Source organism: Lissotriton vulgaris, chromosome 9, assembly GCF_964263255.1.
Source record: "Lissotriton vulgaris chromosome 9, aLisVul1.2, whole genome shotgun sequence".
In the NCBI taxonomy this organism is placed as follows: Eukaryota; Metazoa; Chordata; class Amphibia; order Caudata; family Salamandridae; genus Lissotriton; species Lissotriton vulgaris.
In genome coordinates this window covers 560,150,481-560,167,734 of record NC_141697.1, presented here as the reverse complement: position 1 = coordinate 560,167,734, position 17,254 = coordinate 560,150,481, and the positions used below count along the sequence as shown (strand labels likewise).

At 48.0% G+C, this 17,254-nt stretch overlaps 1 protein-coding gene across 2 annotated transcripts in view; it reads right to left on the bottom strand.

Annotated features, from left to right (window-relative positions):
• LTBP3 (latent transforming growth factor beta binding protein 3) overlaps positions 1-17,254 on the bottom strand; it is a 339,672-nt gene that overhangs the window by 86,839 nt on the left and 235,579 nt on the right. For both annotated transcript variants that reach the window (XM_086938082.1, XM_086938083.1), the window contains exons 21-22: positions 5,222-5,305; positions 3,658-3,786 (exon numbers count right to left, since the gene is read on the bottom strand). In XM_086938082.1, the coding sequence (XP_086794208.1) occupies positions 3,658-3,786; positions 5,222-5,305 (213 nt within the window). The remainder of the gene's footprint in view (positions 1-3,657; positions 3,787-5,221; positions 5,306-17,254) is intronic.

The following is a 17,254-nucleotide window of genomic DNA, read 5'->3' as shown; positions in this document are numbered from 1 at the left end:
AATACTTGTTTTTTTTTGTCGTGCTCGCCCGCATTCTAGAAGCTTGTTAAGGGATTGCAGGCGGCGGGGACGTACTGATAATGGCAGCGCCTCAAATACCCAATTTGGCCCTAAACTCGGGACTGTGCCTAGCATGGTGAGCAGGCCGACATGTATAATGCTGTTTCTGTCATTGCATCCAGATATATGCTACACGTAACATCGTACCTACACCAAGTCAGCACTATTGACTTATAAATGGCTGTACGTTGCAGAAGCTGAAAAAGCAGTAACGATGGCTTGTATATAGATAGATAAGCTTTGAGGTGTTACGAGCCCCGATATTTTTTTTTTGTCGTGCTCGCCCGCATTCTAGAAGCTTGTTAAGGGATTGGAGGCGGTGGGGACGTACTGATAATGGTAGCGCCTCAAATATCCCATTTGGCCCTAAGCTCGGGACTGTGCCTAGCGTGGTGAGCAGGCCGACATGTATAATGCCGTTTCTGTCATTGCATCCAGATATATGCTACACGTAACATCGTACCTACAACAAGTCAGCACTGTAACTTATAAATGGCTGTACGTTGCAGAAGCTGAAAAAGCAGTAACGATGGCTTGTATATAGATAGAGAAGCTTTGAGATGTTACGAGCCCCGATATTTTTTTTTTGTCGTGCTCGCCCGCATTCTAGAAGCTTGTTAAGGGATTGGAGGCAGCGGGAACGTACTGATAATGGTAGCGCCTCAAAGCTCGGAACTGTGCCTAGCATGGTGAGCAGGCCGACATGTATAATGCTGTTTCTGTCATTGCATCCAGATATATGCTACACGTAACATCGTACCTACAACAAGTCAGCACTATTGACTTATAAATGGCTGTACGTTGCAGAAGCTGAAAAAGCAGTAACGATGGCTTGTATATAGATAGAGAAGCTGTGAGGTGTTACGAGCCCGGATATTTTTTTTTTGTCGTGCTCGCCCGCATTCTAGAAGCTTGTTAAGGGATTGGAGGCGGCGGGGACGTACTGATAATGGTAGCGCCTTAAATACCCCATTTGGCCCTAAGCTCAGCACTGTGCCTAGCACGGTGAGCAGGCTGACATGTATAATGCGGTTTCTGTCATTGCATCCAGATATATGCTACACGTAACATCGTACCTACAACAAGTTAGCACTATTGACTTATAAATGGCTGTACGTTGCAGAAGCTGAAAAAGCAGTAACGATGGCTTGTATAGAGATAGAGAAGCTTTGAGGTGTTATGAGCCCTGATATTTTTTTTTTGTCGTACTCGCCCGCATTCTAGAAGTTTGTTAAGGGATTGGAGGCGGTGTGGATGTACTGATAATGGTAGCGCCTCAAATACCCAATTTGGCCCTAAGCTCGGGACTGTGCCTAGCATGGTGAGCAGGCCGACATGTATAATGCCGTTTCTGTCATTGCATCCAGATATATGCTACACTTAACATCGTACCTACAACAAGTTAGCACTATTGACTTATAAATGGCTGTACGTTGCAGAAGCTGAAAAAGCAGTAACGATGGCTTGTATATAGATAGAGAAGCTTTAAGGTGTTACGAGCCCCGATATTTTTTTTTTGTCGTGCTCGCCCGCATTCTAGAAGCTTGTTAAAGGATTGGAGGCGGCGGGGACGTACTGATAATGGTAGCGCCTCAAATACCCAATTTGGCCCTAAGCTCTGGACTGTGCCTAGCATGGTGAGCAGGCCGACATGTATAATACTGTTTCTGTCATTGCGTCCAGATATATGCTACATGTAACATCGTACCTACAACAAGTCAGCACTATTGACTTATAAATGGCTGTACGTTGCAGAAGCTGAAAAAGCAGTAACGATGGCTTGTATATAGATAGAGAAGCTTTGAGGTGTTATGAGCCCGATGTTTTTTTTTTTGTCGTGCTCGCCCGCATTCTAGAAGCTTGTTAAGGGATTGGAGGCGGCGGGGACGTACTGATAATGGTAGCGCCTCAAATACCCAATTTGGCCCTAAGCTCGGGACTGTGCCTAGCATGGTGAACAGGCCGACATGTATAATGCCGTTTCTGTCATTGCATCCAGATATAAGCTACGTGTAACATCGTACCTACAACAAGTCAGCACTATTGACTTATAAATGGCTGTACGTTGCAGAAGCTGAAAAAGCAGTAACGATGGCTTGTATATAGATAGAGAAGCTTTGAGGTGTTACGATCCCCGATATTTTTTTTTTTGTCGTGCTCGCCCGCATTCTAGAAGCTTGTTAAGGGATTGGTGGCGGCGGGGACGTACTGATAATGGTAGCGCCTCAAATACCCAATTTGGCCCTAAGCTCGGTACTGTGCCTAGCATGGTGAGCAGGCCGACATGTATAATGCCGTTTCTGTCATTGCATCCAGATATATGCTACACGTAACATCGTACCTACAACAAGTCAGCACTATTGACTTATAAATGGCTGTACGTTGCAGAAGCTGAAAAAGCAGTAATGATGGCTTGTATATAGATAGAGAAGCTACCACTTAAAGCTCCGGTTGATATTGTTGCTGCTTCTCATGTGTAACAAGGGAAACCAGTTTAAAACAAGCTCTTGGCATTGCTGTGGAGAAATGCGAGACACGGCCTGGTGGCCATGAAAAGTGTGAAGCAGTGGGCGGGGGAGCGGATCCCTTTGAAGTGAAGCTCTCGGAGGCAGGCGGCTCGGGGAGCAAATGGTAAAAAGCGCGTTCACGAGCACATGCACTCAGCGTAATCCGCGATGGTTTCAGAGCTTGGTTGAGCCTCTATTATCTCGTCCTATTATCGCTTGCATGATTAATAGGACGAGACCTAAAAAAGAAAACATTAAAAAATGTATAAACATAATTAGCAATAAAATAATAGCATCTTATTAACACTAAAACTAATAAACAGTATTATGTAAAACTACCTAAAAAACAAAATTTTCCCTTCTGCATCCTGCCCCAATATATTCTTGACATCACAATTTTTGTTTCTGAATACTCCATCGTACATGTATTTCATGGGATTGTAATATTAAACCAAAGGTAGGCAACATCCCTACGGTGCACATTTCTCACCTGAAAGGGCTACGTCTAATTGAGAGTGGGCACTAGCGCCATTGAGTAAGCTCCCATGGACAGGACATTTCTAGCAATAGTGGGAAGTGGCACATTTGTGAAGCTTCCTCGTGGGAAGGGTATGTCTATTCAAGTATAGGCAAAACTACCAGTGTTTATGCCTCACCCTGGAGGACTGCAGCTATTCAAAACTAGGTAGTTGTCCAATTGTACTAATCGCTCCTGTGAGGATTATGTCAAACAAAAAGTCAACGGTAGCACCTGTTCATGTAGCTTCTAGTAAAGGATCGAGATGATTCTGTACATGTGACATTCAGATATGATTGACCGAATGTCTGCCGGCCCCCCTTACAAGAGGAATGGGGATATTTCAACAAGAATTTTCTATGTAGTTAATTGCACCTAATCAGGTGACTTTTTGTTTTGGAGACATAAAAAGTGATACATGGAATGTTTGAATGAATCTCAGACACTTGGTATTACTATGTGCAGAATTCTATTCCACTGGTGCCTTTGCGCACTGCTTTTTATTTTGGTGGATTTGACACACTAATACCATGACTCCTGCTGTAATGAAGCTTGATACACCCACTGCCTTACCTACGCACTCCAGAAGGTTGCCGTCATAGTAAAAACCCTGCTTGCAGTAACACTCATAACCGGGTTGGGTGTTAACACATTTCCCTTCCTTGCAGATCTCCTCTCCAAAGAGTATGCACTCATCAATGTCTGCAAGATAATAAGAAAAATATAAGTAACCAGGAGCAGAGGGCTGGGAGGCCAAGCGACAATGGATAGTAGAGATCCACACAATCAAACAAAGCCAAAAGAAAGGGGTCAGCAAGTACCAGTTCGGAGATGAAGTAAAGAAAAGTGGTTGAGAGGGAAGAGCATGAATGAGACAAGATAGAGATGAGGAAGAAAAAACACAGAGCACTGGGGGTGAACTAATTAACAAGCACTTGCAAAGCCAATTGGTCTGGTTTTAAAAATAATATTGTATGGTAATGTGAAGCATTACAAGTAAAAAGCATGGGAATCAATATACTTTTGTGTAAAAGCAATGAACTGTAAAATAATATTAGTGTAGGTTAAAAGACCAAGTGAAAGTTACACTGTCAAGCCTGGCCTCAAAATCCACGTAGGTTAATGACTGCCCTTCTCCCATCTATGCTGCTGCCAGAATAAAACAACAATAATTATCTAGTTATCTAAGACACTTTTTAAGTATTACAATATCATGTGTACCTAAGGGAGCTGGGCAAATAAACAAAACGTTCATAGCTGTGTGGAGGCCAAGCTCTTTCTTTACGGAAACAAACACCTTCTGCCTGTACAAAACATGTATTTCTGGCTCCCAACATGTGGGCGGAGCCAAATTCTCTCTCTAGCAATGCTTACATAATAATCCAGTGACAGCTGAGGTGTCAAGCTAGACTAGAAAAAGCAGACAAGAGTTTGCACATCTCTGTAAAATGGATAGGGTGGTGTGACACACAAAAGTGATATGGCTTCTCTCTAGCATCAAGTTTCACTGCATGCTCCCCAGCAGCAGATTTTCTATCGCTCTTGTCATCACCCTTCTCATTCCCCACACAAGTCATTAACACAGTTGCCCAAAGCATGGTACATCTCTTAATCATCTCTTTCGATGCAGCTTTTACCCCTGTTAAACCTATCCTGGGAGTCATCATTATATCTGCTGACCTTATTACTAGATGTGGTGTTCAACACTGGGTTCTTCCCCATACTATTGTTTCTCCCCTACCCATGCATTCTGTGCTTCCTTCAGTGTCCTGTCTTTACATCTGGGTTGTGCTTTTACTTCTAGGTGATTCTACTATCTTTTGTGTGATCTCAAATTGGTATACTGCACTTAATATATATATATGAGGGGAGCTATCACATCAATTTAGCTTCTATCCTTATGCTCCATATTTTCTCTCAAAGCCGCTATTATCGCTGTGAGAAATCAGCTTTGTATACTGGGTTCAGGAGCAGTGGTTAGCCAAGCCTAATTTCTATTTTTCAGGAAATGCCTCATAAATCAAATGGTAAAGAAACTCCTGAGATGAACAAAGAGCCTTGCTTTTAATTAGAGATGATGGATATTTTAAGAATCTTGCCATTTAAATAAACCTATATCCTTTATAGCTGCTCTTACCCCTGTGGGCTGGCATCCCGTAGTTGATTATATTGTCTTCAAGTATGAAGCCTTTTCCATCCGGACACAAGGAGACAAACTCAGCTGAAAGTATACCAACCATGATGTTAGTGATACAAGACATAAGGCAACATGGTGAGATGGTATGCAGGGTGAGTGGAATAACTTCTGAGAGAGCATGTGTAGGCTTATATTGGATCTAAGATACTCAATTTTCTCATTGACAACAACCATTTAAAAAGCTCAAAACAACTTCAGTGAGTAAAATACGGATAAAAATCAACAATAAATTAAGACAGATAACAAAATATTTGATGTATATTTATTGAACAAGGCATTGAGAGTTCATTCAACGGCCAGGTAGTTACCAGTATACATAAAGTGAGGGCAACACAACTGGGACTTTTACTGTACTGATTATATCTCTAGTGAAGTTTCATGGTAGAAACTTTTACTTGCATAAAAACATCAAAACTCTGGTGTGAGAGGAGTAAGTAAAATAATAATTTTATTTATCACAAGAGATATCTGTCACATCACCAGATAGAGGATTCCTGGTAAGGTATGGTTTTTCCCAGTTCTCTCTTGAGGAAATCTCCACTGAAGTCATAAGTATTTGAATAGTCCCACCCATGTGTGGGACTATTCAGGAGCACTTCTTCATAGATCACCTTCTTAAGTATAGACATTTGCCTTTCTTCAGGACAGTCTGCTGAACATAATATGCAGCCTCAACCCAGGCTACAGTGGAGAGATTCTTCAGATTGTACTTACAAAAGCATCAATGTACCCATATATTTGTATAATTTAGGTAAATGTGTTAACAAACCCTTTTCTGTAAAAGTAAGTAATGAAGGATTGTAAGAAAGTGTCTCTGTATATACTACACCAAAGTAAGGTACAGTATGTACAGAGTCCAGCAGTCCCCAGAGGTTTGGCATAGGTTAAAGTTAGATAGAACCTTACTCTCTAAAGTGGTAGCTTGGTCGAGCAATTAGGCAGCATCAGAGGACAGTGTAAAGCATTTGATGTACACAATCAGTCAGCAAATGGTCTCACACACTCAAGAACTGAACTCTAGGTCGATAGTTTTGTATAAAAAATATACTTGTTATTTTATTTTAGAACCACAGGTTGGTATAAAAATACTTTCTCAGAATGAGATGCCACAGTCGAATACTTTCAATGAGCAATAGACTTTTGAATGCAATAGATACAGTTGTTGCAATATGCAACACCAACTTAACACAATTATAACATTGAGCTCAATTGGAATTTTAAGCAAACTGCAATATCATTTACTTTACAAACGTTTTTCTTACTCAGGGCTGGATCCAGGATTCAGCTCTGGTGCATCTCATGAAAACATTTGAAGGAAATCGTTTTTGTTAAACAGGCAATTTTTAAGGAATATTTGTATGTTGCAAAAATTGACACTTAGAAGAATTTCTGCTAAAACCAGTCAATGTTATCCTATGGAGGAAAATCAGGTTATCGGAAAATCACAGTTATTATCACTTTTTCTGGTCAGTGCTGGGTACTAAGATCCAGCACTGTGATCTCTCCTGGTAACAGGTGAGTAATTTCATTTTCGTTGATCGGATGATTTTTAATGAATATTTCAAAATTTCAAAACTTGACACTTAAAATTTCCAAGTGAAAACCAGTCAATGTTACCCTATGGAGAAAATGTAAGTTATCGGCTTTCAGGTAAGTACTCGACTGGCAGATTTATGGTTCTGGGGTAAGACTCAGGGGTCTCCCAGGTTCAGGTTGGTACTGTAGTTACACTCTCAGCGGCAGCCGTGTGAAGAGAGAGTAGGCCCAATGTTAGCTTATGTAAGCAGGTAGGGGGCCTTCGGTTGGTGGCTGCTAGCAGGCAGGCCACACAGCTGTGAGAGCGGAGCTCCTGGTCACTTGCTCTGGGCAAGTAGGGAACAGAACAGATGGTGCACTCCCAGCGACACTGGGGTGGCTGGATGCAATGTGCTTTTGGGTCTGCCAGGTTCAGGTTGGTACTGTAGTTACACTCTCAGCGGCACAGGGGCAGCCGTGTGAAGAGAGAGTAGGCCCAATGTTAGCTTATGTAAGCAGGTAGGGGGCCTTCGGTTGGTGGCTGCTAGCAGGCAGGCCACACAGCTGTGAGAGCGGAGCTCCTGGTCACTTGCTCAGGGCAAGTAGGGAACAGAACAGATGGTGCACTCCCAGCGACACTGGGGTGACTGGATGCAATGTGCTTTTGGGCAGTCAGGCGCCCAATGGATTTCAATGGAAAAGCTGCGTGACGAACAAAGGCTGCAGGCTCGGGGATGCTGAGTCTTCTGGTGCGACCACCACTTCGAGGGGTAAGTTGGGATGCTGTAGGTTGGGTAGACACCCAGGAGTTGGGCACAGGGGGCTGTGGGGCGCTGAGTGGAGGGGTGTCTTTAGGCATCTGGAAATCTTACCCTCTGCTGGTCGCGGTTGGAGGGGTCCCTGGTGTTGAGGCTGCAGGCGTCGTCAGGAGCGTCGAGGGGAGTCCTTAGGCGCTGGATTCTTGGTCACAGTTGCTGGTGGGACGTCCTCATGGTTATTTGTTCACTCAGGCACAGGCCCGGCTTGGTGGGTGCAGAGTGTGCTGGATTCGCGGTTCCTGGTTGTTACCAGGAGCTGTAGATGTTTAAGCAGAACCACTACTCCTGGGAGTCCCAGTCTTTAGTTGAGCAAGGCAGTCAGGTCCTCTGGGGTTTTTGTTGTTGCTGACCACAGGAGACGCCGGGGTTTAGCAGGAGCAGGTTCAAGGGTCAACAGGCCGGTAGGGCTTGGGCCAAGTCAGTTGGTGTTGTCCTCTTGTTAGCAGCTGCACGGCAGGTCTTCTTTCTTCTTGTAGTTTCGGAATCGGGATCAAAGGAAGGAAGGTTCAGGGTGCTACTAAATACTAAATTTAGGGGTGTTACAGGTAGGTAAAGGGCAGGGACCAATGGGTGCCTTCCCTGGGGTGGGTACACCCCCTATTCATTGTAAATGCGTGAAAGAGTCGCAGTTGCACACCATTATTTTTCCATTTTTCTTGTTTCTCAATTTATTTCCATTTGCGTGCAGAATGGGTTAAACGTGCCTCGCTTCTTTGCACGTGTATGGATATAAATGACGATTTGCAGCTGCACTGTGCTGCAAGCCCAATCGCAGAGCTTTGAAGAATCAATGTACAACTTTTTCATTTTCGACATGTTTATTCAATATTTATCCAATTTTTATCCAATTTTTCCAGCTTTATTGCCTTTAACACGATAATACTGTCCAAAGGCCCCCTATTCTGCCACTCTCCAGTGGGAGGGGGCAGGAGCCTGTCCCTGGTTGGCTGGGTCCCCCATCCTCAAGATAGTGGGGACTCGAGATTGTGCTTCACCTCGCCTCACCCGTCTTAGGGGTGAAGTTGGCAGAGGTAGGCACACCTCTCTTCACTTATTTTTCCCGCTAGTTCTCCCGCCCAAAGTGGGGGGTAGAACCAGTGGGGGCCAGTTGCTGAGTACAGCAATTGGTCTGGAGAGGCTCACAAAGGCGGAAGGCCTTTGAAGCTTCTCCTTCGTGAACCCTGCCCATCCTGAGGGAGGAGGCTTGGCACCTCGTCCCAGGATGTGCATTGTTTCAGGCCCGAGTGCAGCAAGCTCTCGACCCAGGGGTCCAGAAACATGCCTGGTGGTGGCAGCCTAGGCAGCCAGTCAATCAGGTCCCTAGAAGTTGGTCGAGTTTCAGGGGGCATCTCTAAGGTTTCCTCTGTCATGCATTTTACATTAAATCCAACACTGGCATCAGTGTGGGTTTAATGTGCTGAGAAGTGTGATACCAAACTTCCCAGTCTTCAGAGCAGCCATTATGGTGCTGTGGAGTTCGTAATGACAAACACCCACACCATATACTCTTAATGGCATCACTGCACTTACAGTGTCCAGGAATGAACATGGGTACTGTAGGGCTACAGGGCTCATGCACCTGTACCCTCACCACAGGCATAGGGCACCCAGCTAGTGGGGTGACTGATGTATGCCAGGGTAGTGTTTTGTGGGCATGACACACAGGGATGTGTGCCATTTGGACTCTTCACTTTGTTTTGCACCAAGACACGTAGCCTGCCAAGGCAGTGTGTGAGTGTCAGGGTACAGGGCCTCCAAGGGTGGCACAATTAGTGGTGCAGCCCTTAGAGGTCTTCCCTGGTCACAGTGCCCTTGGTACCTGTGGTACCACTTACCAGGGGCTGACCTGTGGCCAGAGATGCCAATTGGGTTCGTTTTTGGGGGAAGAACACAGGCCATGGGAACTTAATAGCAGCGACCCAAGGCATACCAAGGAAAAGTGCATAAGAAATCTGGCAAAAAGTGGGGGGGTTACTGCAACAGAAGCCCTATTTCCTACAAGGATAGTAAGACAGTGTAGCACTATAGGCTGTATTATGTGAGTTTTAAACAGTTTGTGTGCCTTTAAGGACCCAGAGACCACCAGTATCCTATCATACATAACAGGTGGCAGCTGCCTCAGATCCTTGTTGACGGGAAGTGTTAGTGATATGTAAGTCCCCTTATGACTTCAATGAAGATTCCCCCAGGAGAGATCTGGGATTACAGGCATGAAACCATACCTTCTCTCTTGGGAGATCTCCATTGATAGTCATAAGCACTTGACTAGAATAGCACGCCCATCCCCAGAAAATGCAGTGGAAAGACAGAGGAGAGAAGATAGACTGGATAAAGTAAATACATTTCTGAGGGAGGGTTGTCCTACTTGAGCATCTGCCCGAGCATCCGAGTCCAAACAATAGTGTTTGATGAATGTGTGAACTGATCTCCGTGTGGCTGCTTTACAAATCTCTGCAATTGGGACATTTCTCATCAAAGTGGCAGTAGCTCCTTGCCCCTAGTAGGATATGCCTTAGGTCTAGCTGACAACGTCTTGTTGGGCTTTTGGAAACCTATCAGTATGCAAGATACTATCCACCTAAAGATGGATTGTTTGAAAGTGGCCAAACCTGTATGGGCAGGGCCATAATTGATAATTGATTGTCCGATCTGCACATATCCTGTGTCTTATCTAGAAAAAACTTTAAGACCCGCCTTACATCTAGGGAATGGAGAGATCTCTTAGCCGGGGTTGAAGGGTTCTAAAAAAAAGGTTGGCAAAGAAACTGATTGACATGAAATTCTAAAATAACCTTGGGGAGAAATTTCGGATGAGTCCTCATGACTACCTTATTAGATTGAAAAACTGTGTAAGGTTCATTAGCGCATAATGCCTGGATTTCGCTAACCCAAGGAGCTGATGTGTTTGCTACGAGGAAAGTAGTTTTTCATGAGCGATGCTGCAGGGATGCCTTTTGAATGGGTTCAAAAGGGTCCTGCATAAGGCGGGAAAGGATTATGTTTAGCTGGCAAAGAGGGGTAGGAAGCCTGATGGGAGGGAAAACCTTCTAAAAAATCCTTAAATATCGGGATTTTGAAAACAAAGTTTTGTGAAGGACATTTTCTGTAGGCTGTAAGGGCTGCCAAGTGAACCTTTATGGAAGAGAATTACAACCCAGATTTTGCCAAATGGAGAAGGTAGAGACGAATGACATCTTCCTGGAAAGACACATGGTCTATGTTCTTGGAGGAACACCAAATGCAAAATCTCTTGCCAATATGCTGAATTGGTTGAAGGCTTTTTTTTAAACACTTTATTGGTTTTTCTGATTTTCTTTGAGTTATGTATAAACTTAGGTACATTTGGTACATAGTTGTGGTATAACGCAGTGCGTTATACAGTTTACAGTCATCAATATGTATCAGCTAACAAGTACGTTATACCGTTTACAGTCATCAATATGTATCAGCTAACAAGCAATGCATACCTTTTAGTACATTACACATTACATAGGCGTTTCTTTGAGGACAACAGGAAGATAACTAGGCATGATTGCAAGTGCGTTAACATAACTCCTAGACTCCCCCCCCACCTGCCTCTACTGGCTCTATCCTGGCAGAGCCAGTAGAGGCAGGTGGTTTTGCCCTGGTTCCTCGCTTTTGCCCGTAAGGGCATGTTTGGTGTGTTTAATGGTGATGTGCATCTAGACATTTCCTGGATCAGATTCAGGTGGTCTGAGACCGGTTTACAGGTCTAACACTATGCGCCATTTACTGCAGGGGCGGGAGTGGGTTCAAGGGCTTTGAATGCCTCCAGTAGAAGGTCCCAGTCCATTGATATCAGGGTGTTGCGCAGACCTCGAGACTCCTCCCATCTGATGGCAGCGCTCCCCGCACTACCCCACCGCAGCACCTCCCCTTGCCACATATAAACTGTCGGGGCCTTGCCGATTTCCACCGCATAGTTATGGAGCGCATGGCTATAAGGAATAGTAGGTCAGTGAAACGTAATTGCACCTTTTGTGATTTTGGGCGCTGGTGCATACTGAATACGCAGCTACTGGTTGCATCTCCTATAGGAATGCCTGTCGTAGTTTTGGTGATCTGAACGACACCCGTCCAGAACTCAGTGAGCACAGGGCAAGACCACAGTATGTGCAGGATGTCAGCATTTTCCACTCTGCACCTGAGGCAGTGGTGCTGTGTGTCTGGGAACATGTGTTGTAGGCAGTGTGGAGTAAGGTAGGCCCTGTGTAAGATCATGTGCTGTATGAACTCGAACTTAGCATTACGTGACGCCTTTTTAGGATATTCTAGCAGAGAGTCCCGCTCCTTATCCATCAATTCCTTTTCAAGGTCCCCGGACCAGCATGTGCCCTGATGTACGAGTTACTTACCTCCGGTAACGATGTATCTGGTAGAGACGATTCTAGCCGGAGATTCCTTCACGTAGAATTATCCCCAGGCGTGAGACTGGATCCGGAAAAGTTTTTGCTACAGAATCACTGCGTGCCGGGGGGACGGCATCATCCGACCCCGCCCAAGCGCCGTCCGCGTACGTGACGTCAGCGAGGTCACATAAGTCCCATCCTGGCGCGCCTACGTCAGTTTTCTTCGGAGAACTTTTCCGTGCCACAGCGCAGAGTCAGCAGAGAAACTGTGGAAGCATGGGAACAGTGTGCGAAAAAGAAAAAGGAAAAAGGAATGGTGATGAAGAACACCATAAGGAGCAGTGCGAACACGGCAGTGCCGAAGCAGGGAAGGGAGAAAGAACTGAGCACAGCCCTGAGCAGCTACCCCGCCAGTCATGAAAACAGTACCCCCCTTAAGACAAGGAACATATGCAAAATGTCATGACAAAATGCAGCGGGACTACAACCCTAACCAAGACCCATGAAAGGAAACCAGTCTCAAGACAAACAGGGAACGACAAACCTCCAAGGCGACCCCAGCACAGAGTGCGACCATCCCCCCAAGGGAGACAGGGCAGGGCACAGCCAATGACCCAAGCCCAGAGGGTGGCAGAGGAGCCAGGACCTTCAGAAACAGGAGGAAGGGAAAGGGAGGGACAAAGAAAGGCCAGCCTCAATACTGGAGCAACCAGAGCACAGGAGTATCTATAGATCCAGCATCAACCGTGCCAACCGGAGAAAGGAACAAAAAGCAAGATAACGGCTCGTCAAGAGGGAAAGAATACACGCACTCAAGCCATCCACCGGGAGGCGAGTGAAGAAGGGCAAGCCAAAGGGTCCTCGCAGAACGGGAAGGAAGGGCAGGCCAAGAAGGAATCTGCGGCTAGAATCGTCTCTCCCAGATACATCATTACTGGAAGTAAGTAACTCGTACATCTGATAGAGACTACTAGCCACATATTCCTTCACGTAGAATAGATACCCTAGCCATACCCATTGAGAAGGAGGGCCTGCGTAAGAATCCCACCAGCCTGGACATAACAGGGAGACCCACAGGTGACTAGTTCAGTGGACAGGGCGAAGATCCCTGTCCTCAGCAGAACATCACAAACCCCAAGAGGGATGTGGGAAGAAGAAAGGATTTGAAGAAGACCATTTACTCACAACAGGGGAACCAAGGACAAGGGCAGGGAGGCCGAAGCACCCCACGCCCCGACAAGGCAACAGAGCTTCCATCCAATGCCAGGACAAGGAAGAGGAAGAAGAAAAGCCCAAGGAAACCAGGAAAAAGTAGGCTAGCCCACCCTAGACGGAAGGCAACAAACCAGAGAGAGCTGCGCCAGCAGTAATGAACCACCAGAAGCAGGAAAAACAGCCCGGAGCCCAGGAAGACCGGGCAGTCGACGCCTGACAAAGGGAGAAACACAAAATCATCCCAGCCTCCAGGACAGTAGCAGGAAGATGAGGAAGGACCCGGACACACTACTATGAGGTGTCCGCACACACGACCTAAAGAAACAACATACATAAACGCCATAGAGAGCAGGGGCTAGAAGGGGGCCATAACTCCCTAGCAGAGCGCCAGCTATGTAACAGCTGCCACTACCCCACATAGGGTAAGTTAAGTCCCAAGACATGGGAACCCTCTTTGGAAGAAACTTCTGCAGCAGAGTAAAAAACGAAAGAACTACGGGGAAACCCCTCCCGAGGAAGGTTCATCAAGCAGCCCAAGAGAAAAACAGAAGGCCTAATCTCAGGGCCAAGTCTGTTCAGACAACTCTAGCAAAAACACGCAGTTAACATAGGGCTGGCCAGCAGCCAACCATGCCACAGTCTAAGCAGGGAGGACTCAAGTGGCCATAAAACACACCCCACAGCAAGGGCACCGCCCCCAGAAGAAGTTCCGGAACCAGATCAACTCAGCAGTCACTGAGGAGGGGAAGGAGGAGGGGGGATAAGGAGGAGGAGGAGGACGGAGCCCTGCCAAGAACCTCTGGATGACGGAGTCTGCCGGGGTATAGTATAACACGGTGCTGTCGAATAGAAGATAAATCAGCCGCTCCCGAACATTTTCAGGGAACACGCCGTCCCAAAGCCAAGCATGGTGGTGGAGAGCAACTGAGGAAGCTATGGCCCTGCCCAGCATCTCCGAGATGTCCAGAGCAGAGCGGAGAATAAACACATCAAGCTCCCGACCATCCAGCGCATGATGCCGTAAGTCCACCTAAACAGTCTCCTGTGAAGCGGCGGATCCCAAGGACTCAGCTGAGTCCCACAAACAAGAGGAGGCCCTAGCCAACACACATAAGGTGTTAAGGGCCCGTAGGGCAGCGCTGGTCAAGGCGAACATATTGCGCCACCAAGAGTCCAGCCAGTGGACCTCCTTCCTGGGACGCTGGAGACAACAGTGGCAGCAGGGAGGGAAAAGCAGTCTGCACAGTGGACTGGAGGCAGAGGGGTGGAGGGAAAGACACGCAGGGTCACGCGGCGCCAGAAGGTGCCATTGCAGAAGGTGTTCAGGCACCGGATCCCCTGAGGTGGGGCGCCTCCAGGCTCCCATCAGGGAAGAAAGGAGCGAACCTTCAAAGGGAAGCAATAGCTCCCTCCCACCAGAGACCTGGTGGAGAACCTCCAAAAGATGGTCCGCCGGGAAATGATCAACCGAGTCATCCATGCGCAGAATACCCACAGCCGTGGACACTGCGTGAGCGAAGGCCGCACCCGCCTCCGTAGCGCCCTGCGGTGGAGAAAGCAGCTCCTCTGTGGGCGATGGTTGTAAACTGAGGCGGCCGTCCCCGAAGCCGAGCGGGCAAAGGCCAGACGTGGAAGTTAGGAGGAACCGAGGAGTGGGGGGCCTGTGGCTTCTCCGGCGAACTCCTTGGCCTCAGGAATGGCGGGGAGCCACCCTTCGAAGACGCTGGCGAAAAAGCCACCACGCAGCAGCCTGTCTCCGGGGAGGATGACACCAGTAGGCACCCAACCTCCGGGTAAGAGGGAGCGTCCGAAGATGAATCAGCGACTCAGCACCTGTCTAGTGCTGTAGAGTCCGCCACCCGAGGCAGGACGTCATCACATTCCGGCGCCAAAGGAGACGCCGGACAGGGCTCCTTCAAATCACACCGCGCCGGGGACCGGCGTGGAGCCAATGTGGCCCAGCACCGACTCGACCTCCGATGAGGCAGCCACCTGCGTGGAGGAACGAGGGTCCAGGGGAGTGACACAAAGCCCTCCGCCAGCCTCGGCCCAGAATGTGACAGAGGTGGTCCGCCGACCCATGCGGTGCTGCCAGAGCCAATTCAACCTCCGATGCGCCCTCCGACGAGGCAGCCGCCTGCACGGAGGGACGAGCTCGGCCTGGTGGAGGACGAGGGGTCCCTGTCCAGCCTCGACCTAGAGCAGGACGAGGAGGGTCCACCAACCACTGTGGCGCCGCCTGGTCCAGCAGGTGCCATGGCAGCGTCAGCTCAGCCGTGGACGAGGCCGCCGCCTGTCCAGAGGGCCGAGCGGGGCTCGCGGATGCAACCCGAGCCACGGCGACATCACAGGGACTCCCACGGGAGTTTGCGGCGAGGCAGAGGAGTTGTGGTCTGAAGGAGGGACTCCCGATTGGCCACACCCCAACAGCACCACATCCTCCAAGCCTGGAGCCGAGCCAGTCGGCGCCGGGGCCGGAGCTGCTGGCAGCGCCGCGGAGGGCCCAGCGCAATGCAAAGGATCTACTGACGCCCCAGGAGGGGAAGGAGGAGACGCCAGCGAGGCCTGCAAAGCTGCCGCATATGTCTCCTCCTGGACTCTCAACACCCTTTCACGGCAAACGGTGGCTAGGAGGGCGGAACGCGGGTTACATCACCCGTGGAGAGCCCACGCCCCTGGCAGGCCGAACACCAGCCCGCGGGGACAAGTTGCGAAACTTACCCACCGGGTAGCGCCGCTCTCTCGACATCAGAGAGGGATGAGGACGTTGGCCGCTTCTGAAACCGTCTGCCGTGGTTTATCGAGGGGATTAACCCGACCTAGAAAGATGTGCCAAGAGCAGTTTCATCCGGCACTTCCGCTGCGACTTTGGCTTTAGCTGTTGGCATGCCTTACAGTCAGTGGTGCCGTGATCTTCCCCTAAACACCATATGCAAATGAGGTGAGGGTCCGTCGCTGACATAAGACGCCCACACGACGTGCAAGTTTTGAAGCCCGAAGGCATTCGCAAACGGTTCCACCAAAATACAACACAATGATGAAAGAAAAAAGGGGCCCGAACAGAGACCAGATCCGCGTTGCACGTGGAAAAGGAAAAAACTGACGTAGGCGTGGTACTTTTGTGACCTCGCTGACGTCACATACGCGGAAGACGCTTGGGCGGAGTCGCGTGATGCCGTTTCCCCGGCGCGCAGGGATGCTGTGGCAAAAAGTTTTCCGGATCCAGTCTCAAGCCTGGGGATAATTCTGCGTGAAGGAATCTGCGGCTAGTAGTCTCTAGCAGATTCCTTTATATAGCCATTTTGTTAGATGACACTCTTCTCCCATTAGATAGATTGCCTCTACCGGTTCATGTGTAGGGGGTTCTTCTCTGGCTGTGGCACAGTGTCTTTTAATGTAGGCAAGTATTGCATTGTGTGTCATGTAAAGGTTACCCAAGACCCATTTTTCCCTAGTGAAATGCTCATGGTCCATGAGAGCTCATTGCTAAACAGCGCTCACCATGTTAAAGACTGCTTTGCATGAGGGGAGAGAATGATCTTGTCCTTCCAGTTGCCGGTGAATTGGTCCCACTGGCCCCCGAGATACTCCTGAAGAGACACATGTGGAGTTGTGCATTCACAGTGAGGAAGATACATGAGGTCATGGAGCTAAGGAGAGATGATACTGAACTGACCGTGGAACGAGAGTATTTCATGACAGAGTGAAACTGCAGATGGATCCATAACAGCCTCTCCTCCGAAGCGCACACTCTTGCCTGCATGGTGTTGATTGAAGCTCCTAAATACTGCAGAGTCTGCACCAGAGATTTACTTGCTGTAGTTGATGTAGTTGTAATGCAGTTTTGCTTCTTGTGGAGTGGATACCTTGATTAACCAATCATCTAGGTAGAGGTAGATGAAGATTTAATGTTTTCCGAGGTGGGCAGCTACTGCTGCCATGCACTTCGAGAAAGTTCTGGGTGCTGCCTTGAGGCCAAATGGAAGCCATTGGTTCCGCTAATGATCCTGACTGACAACAAACCTCAAGAATTTGCGTTCTTGGTGATGGGTACA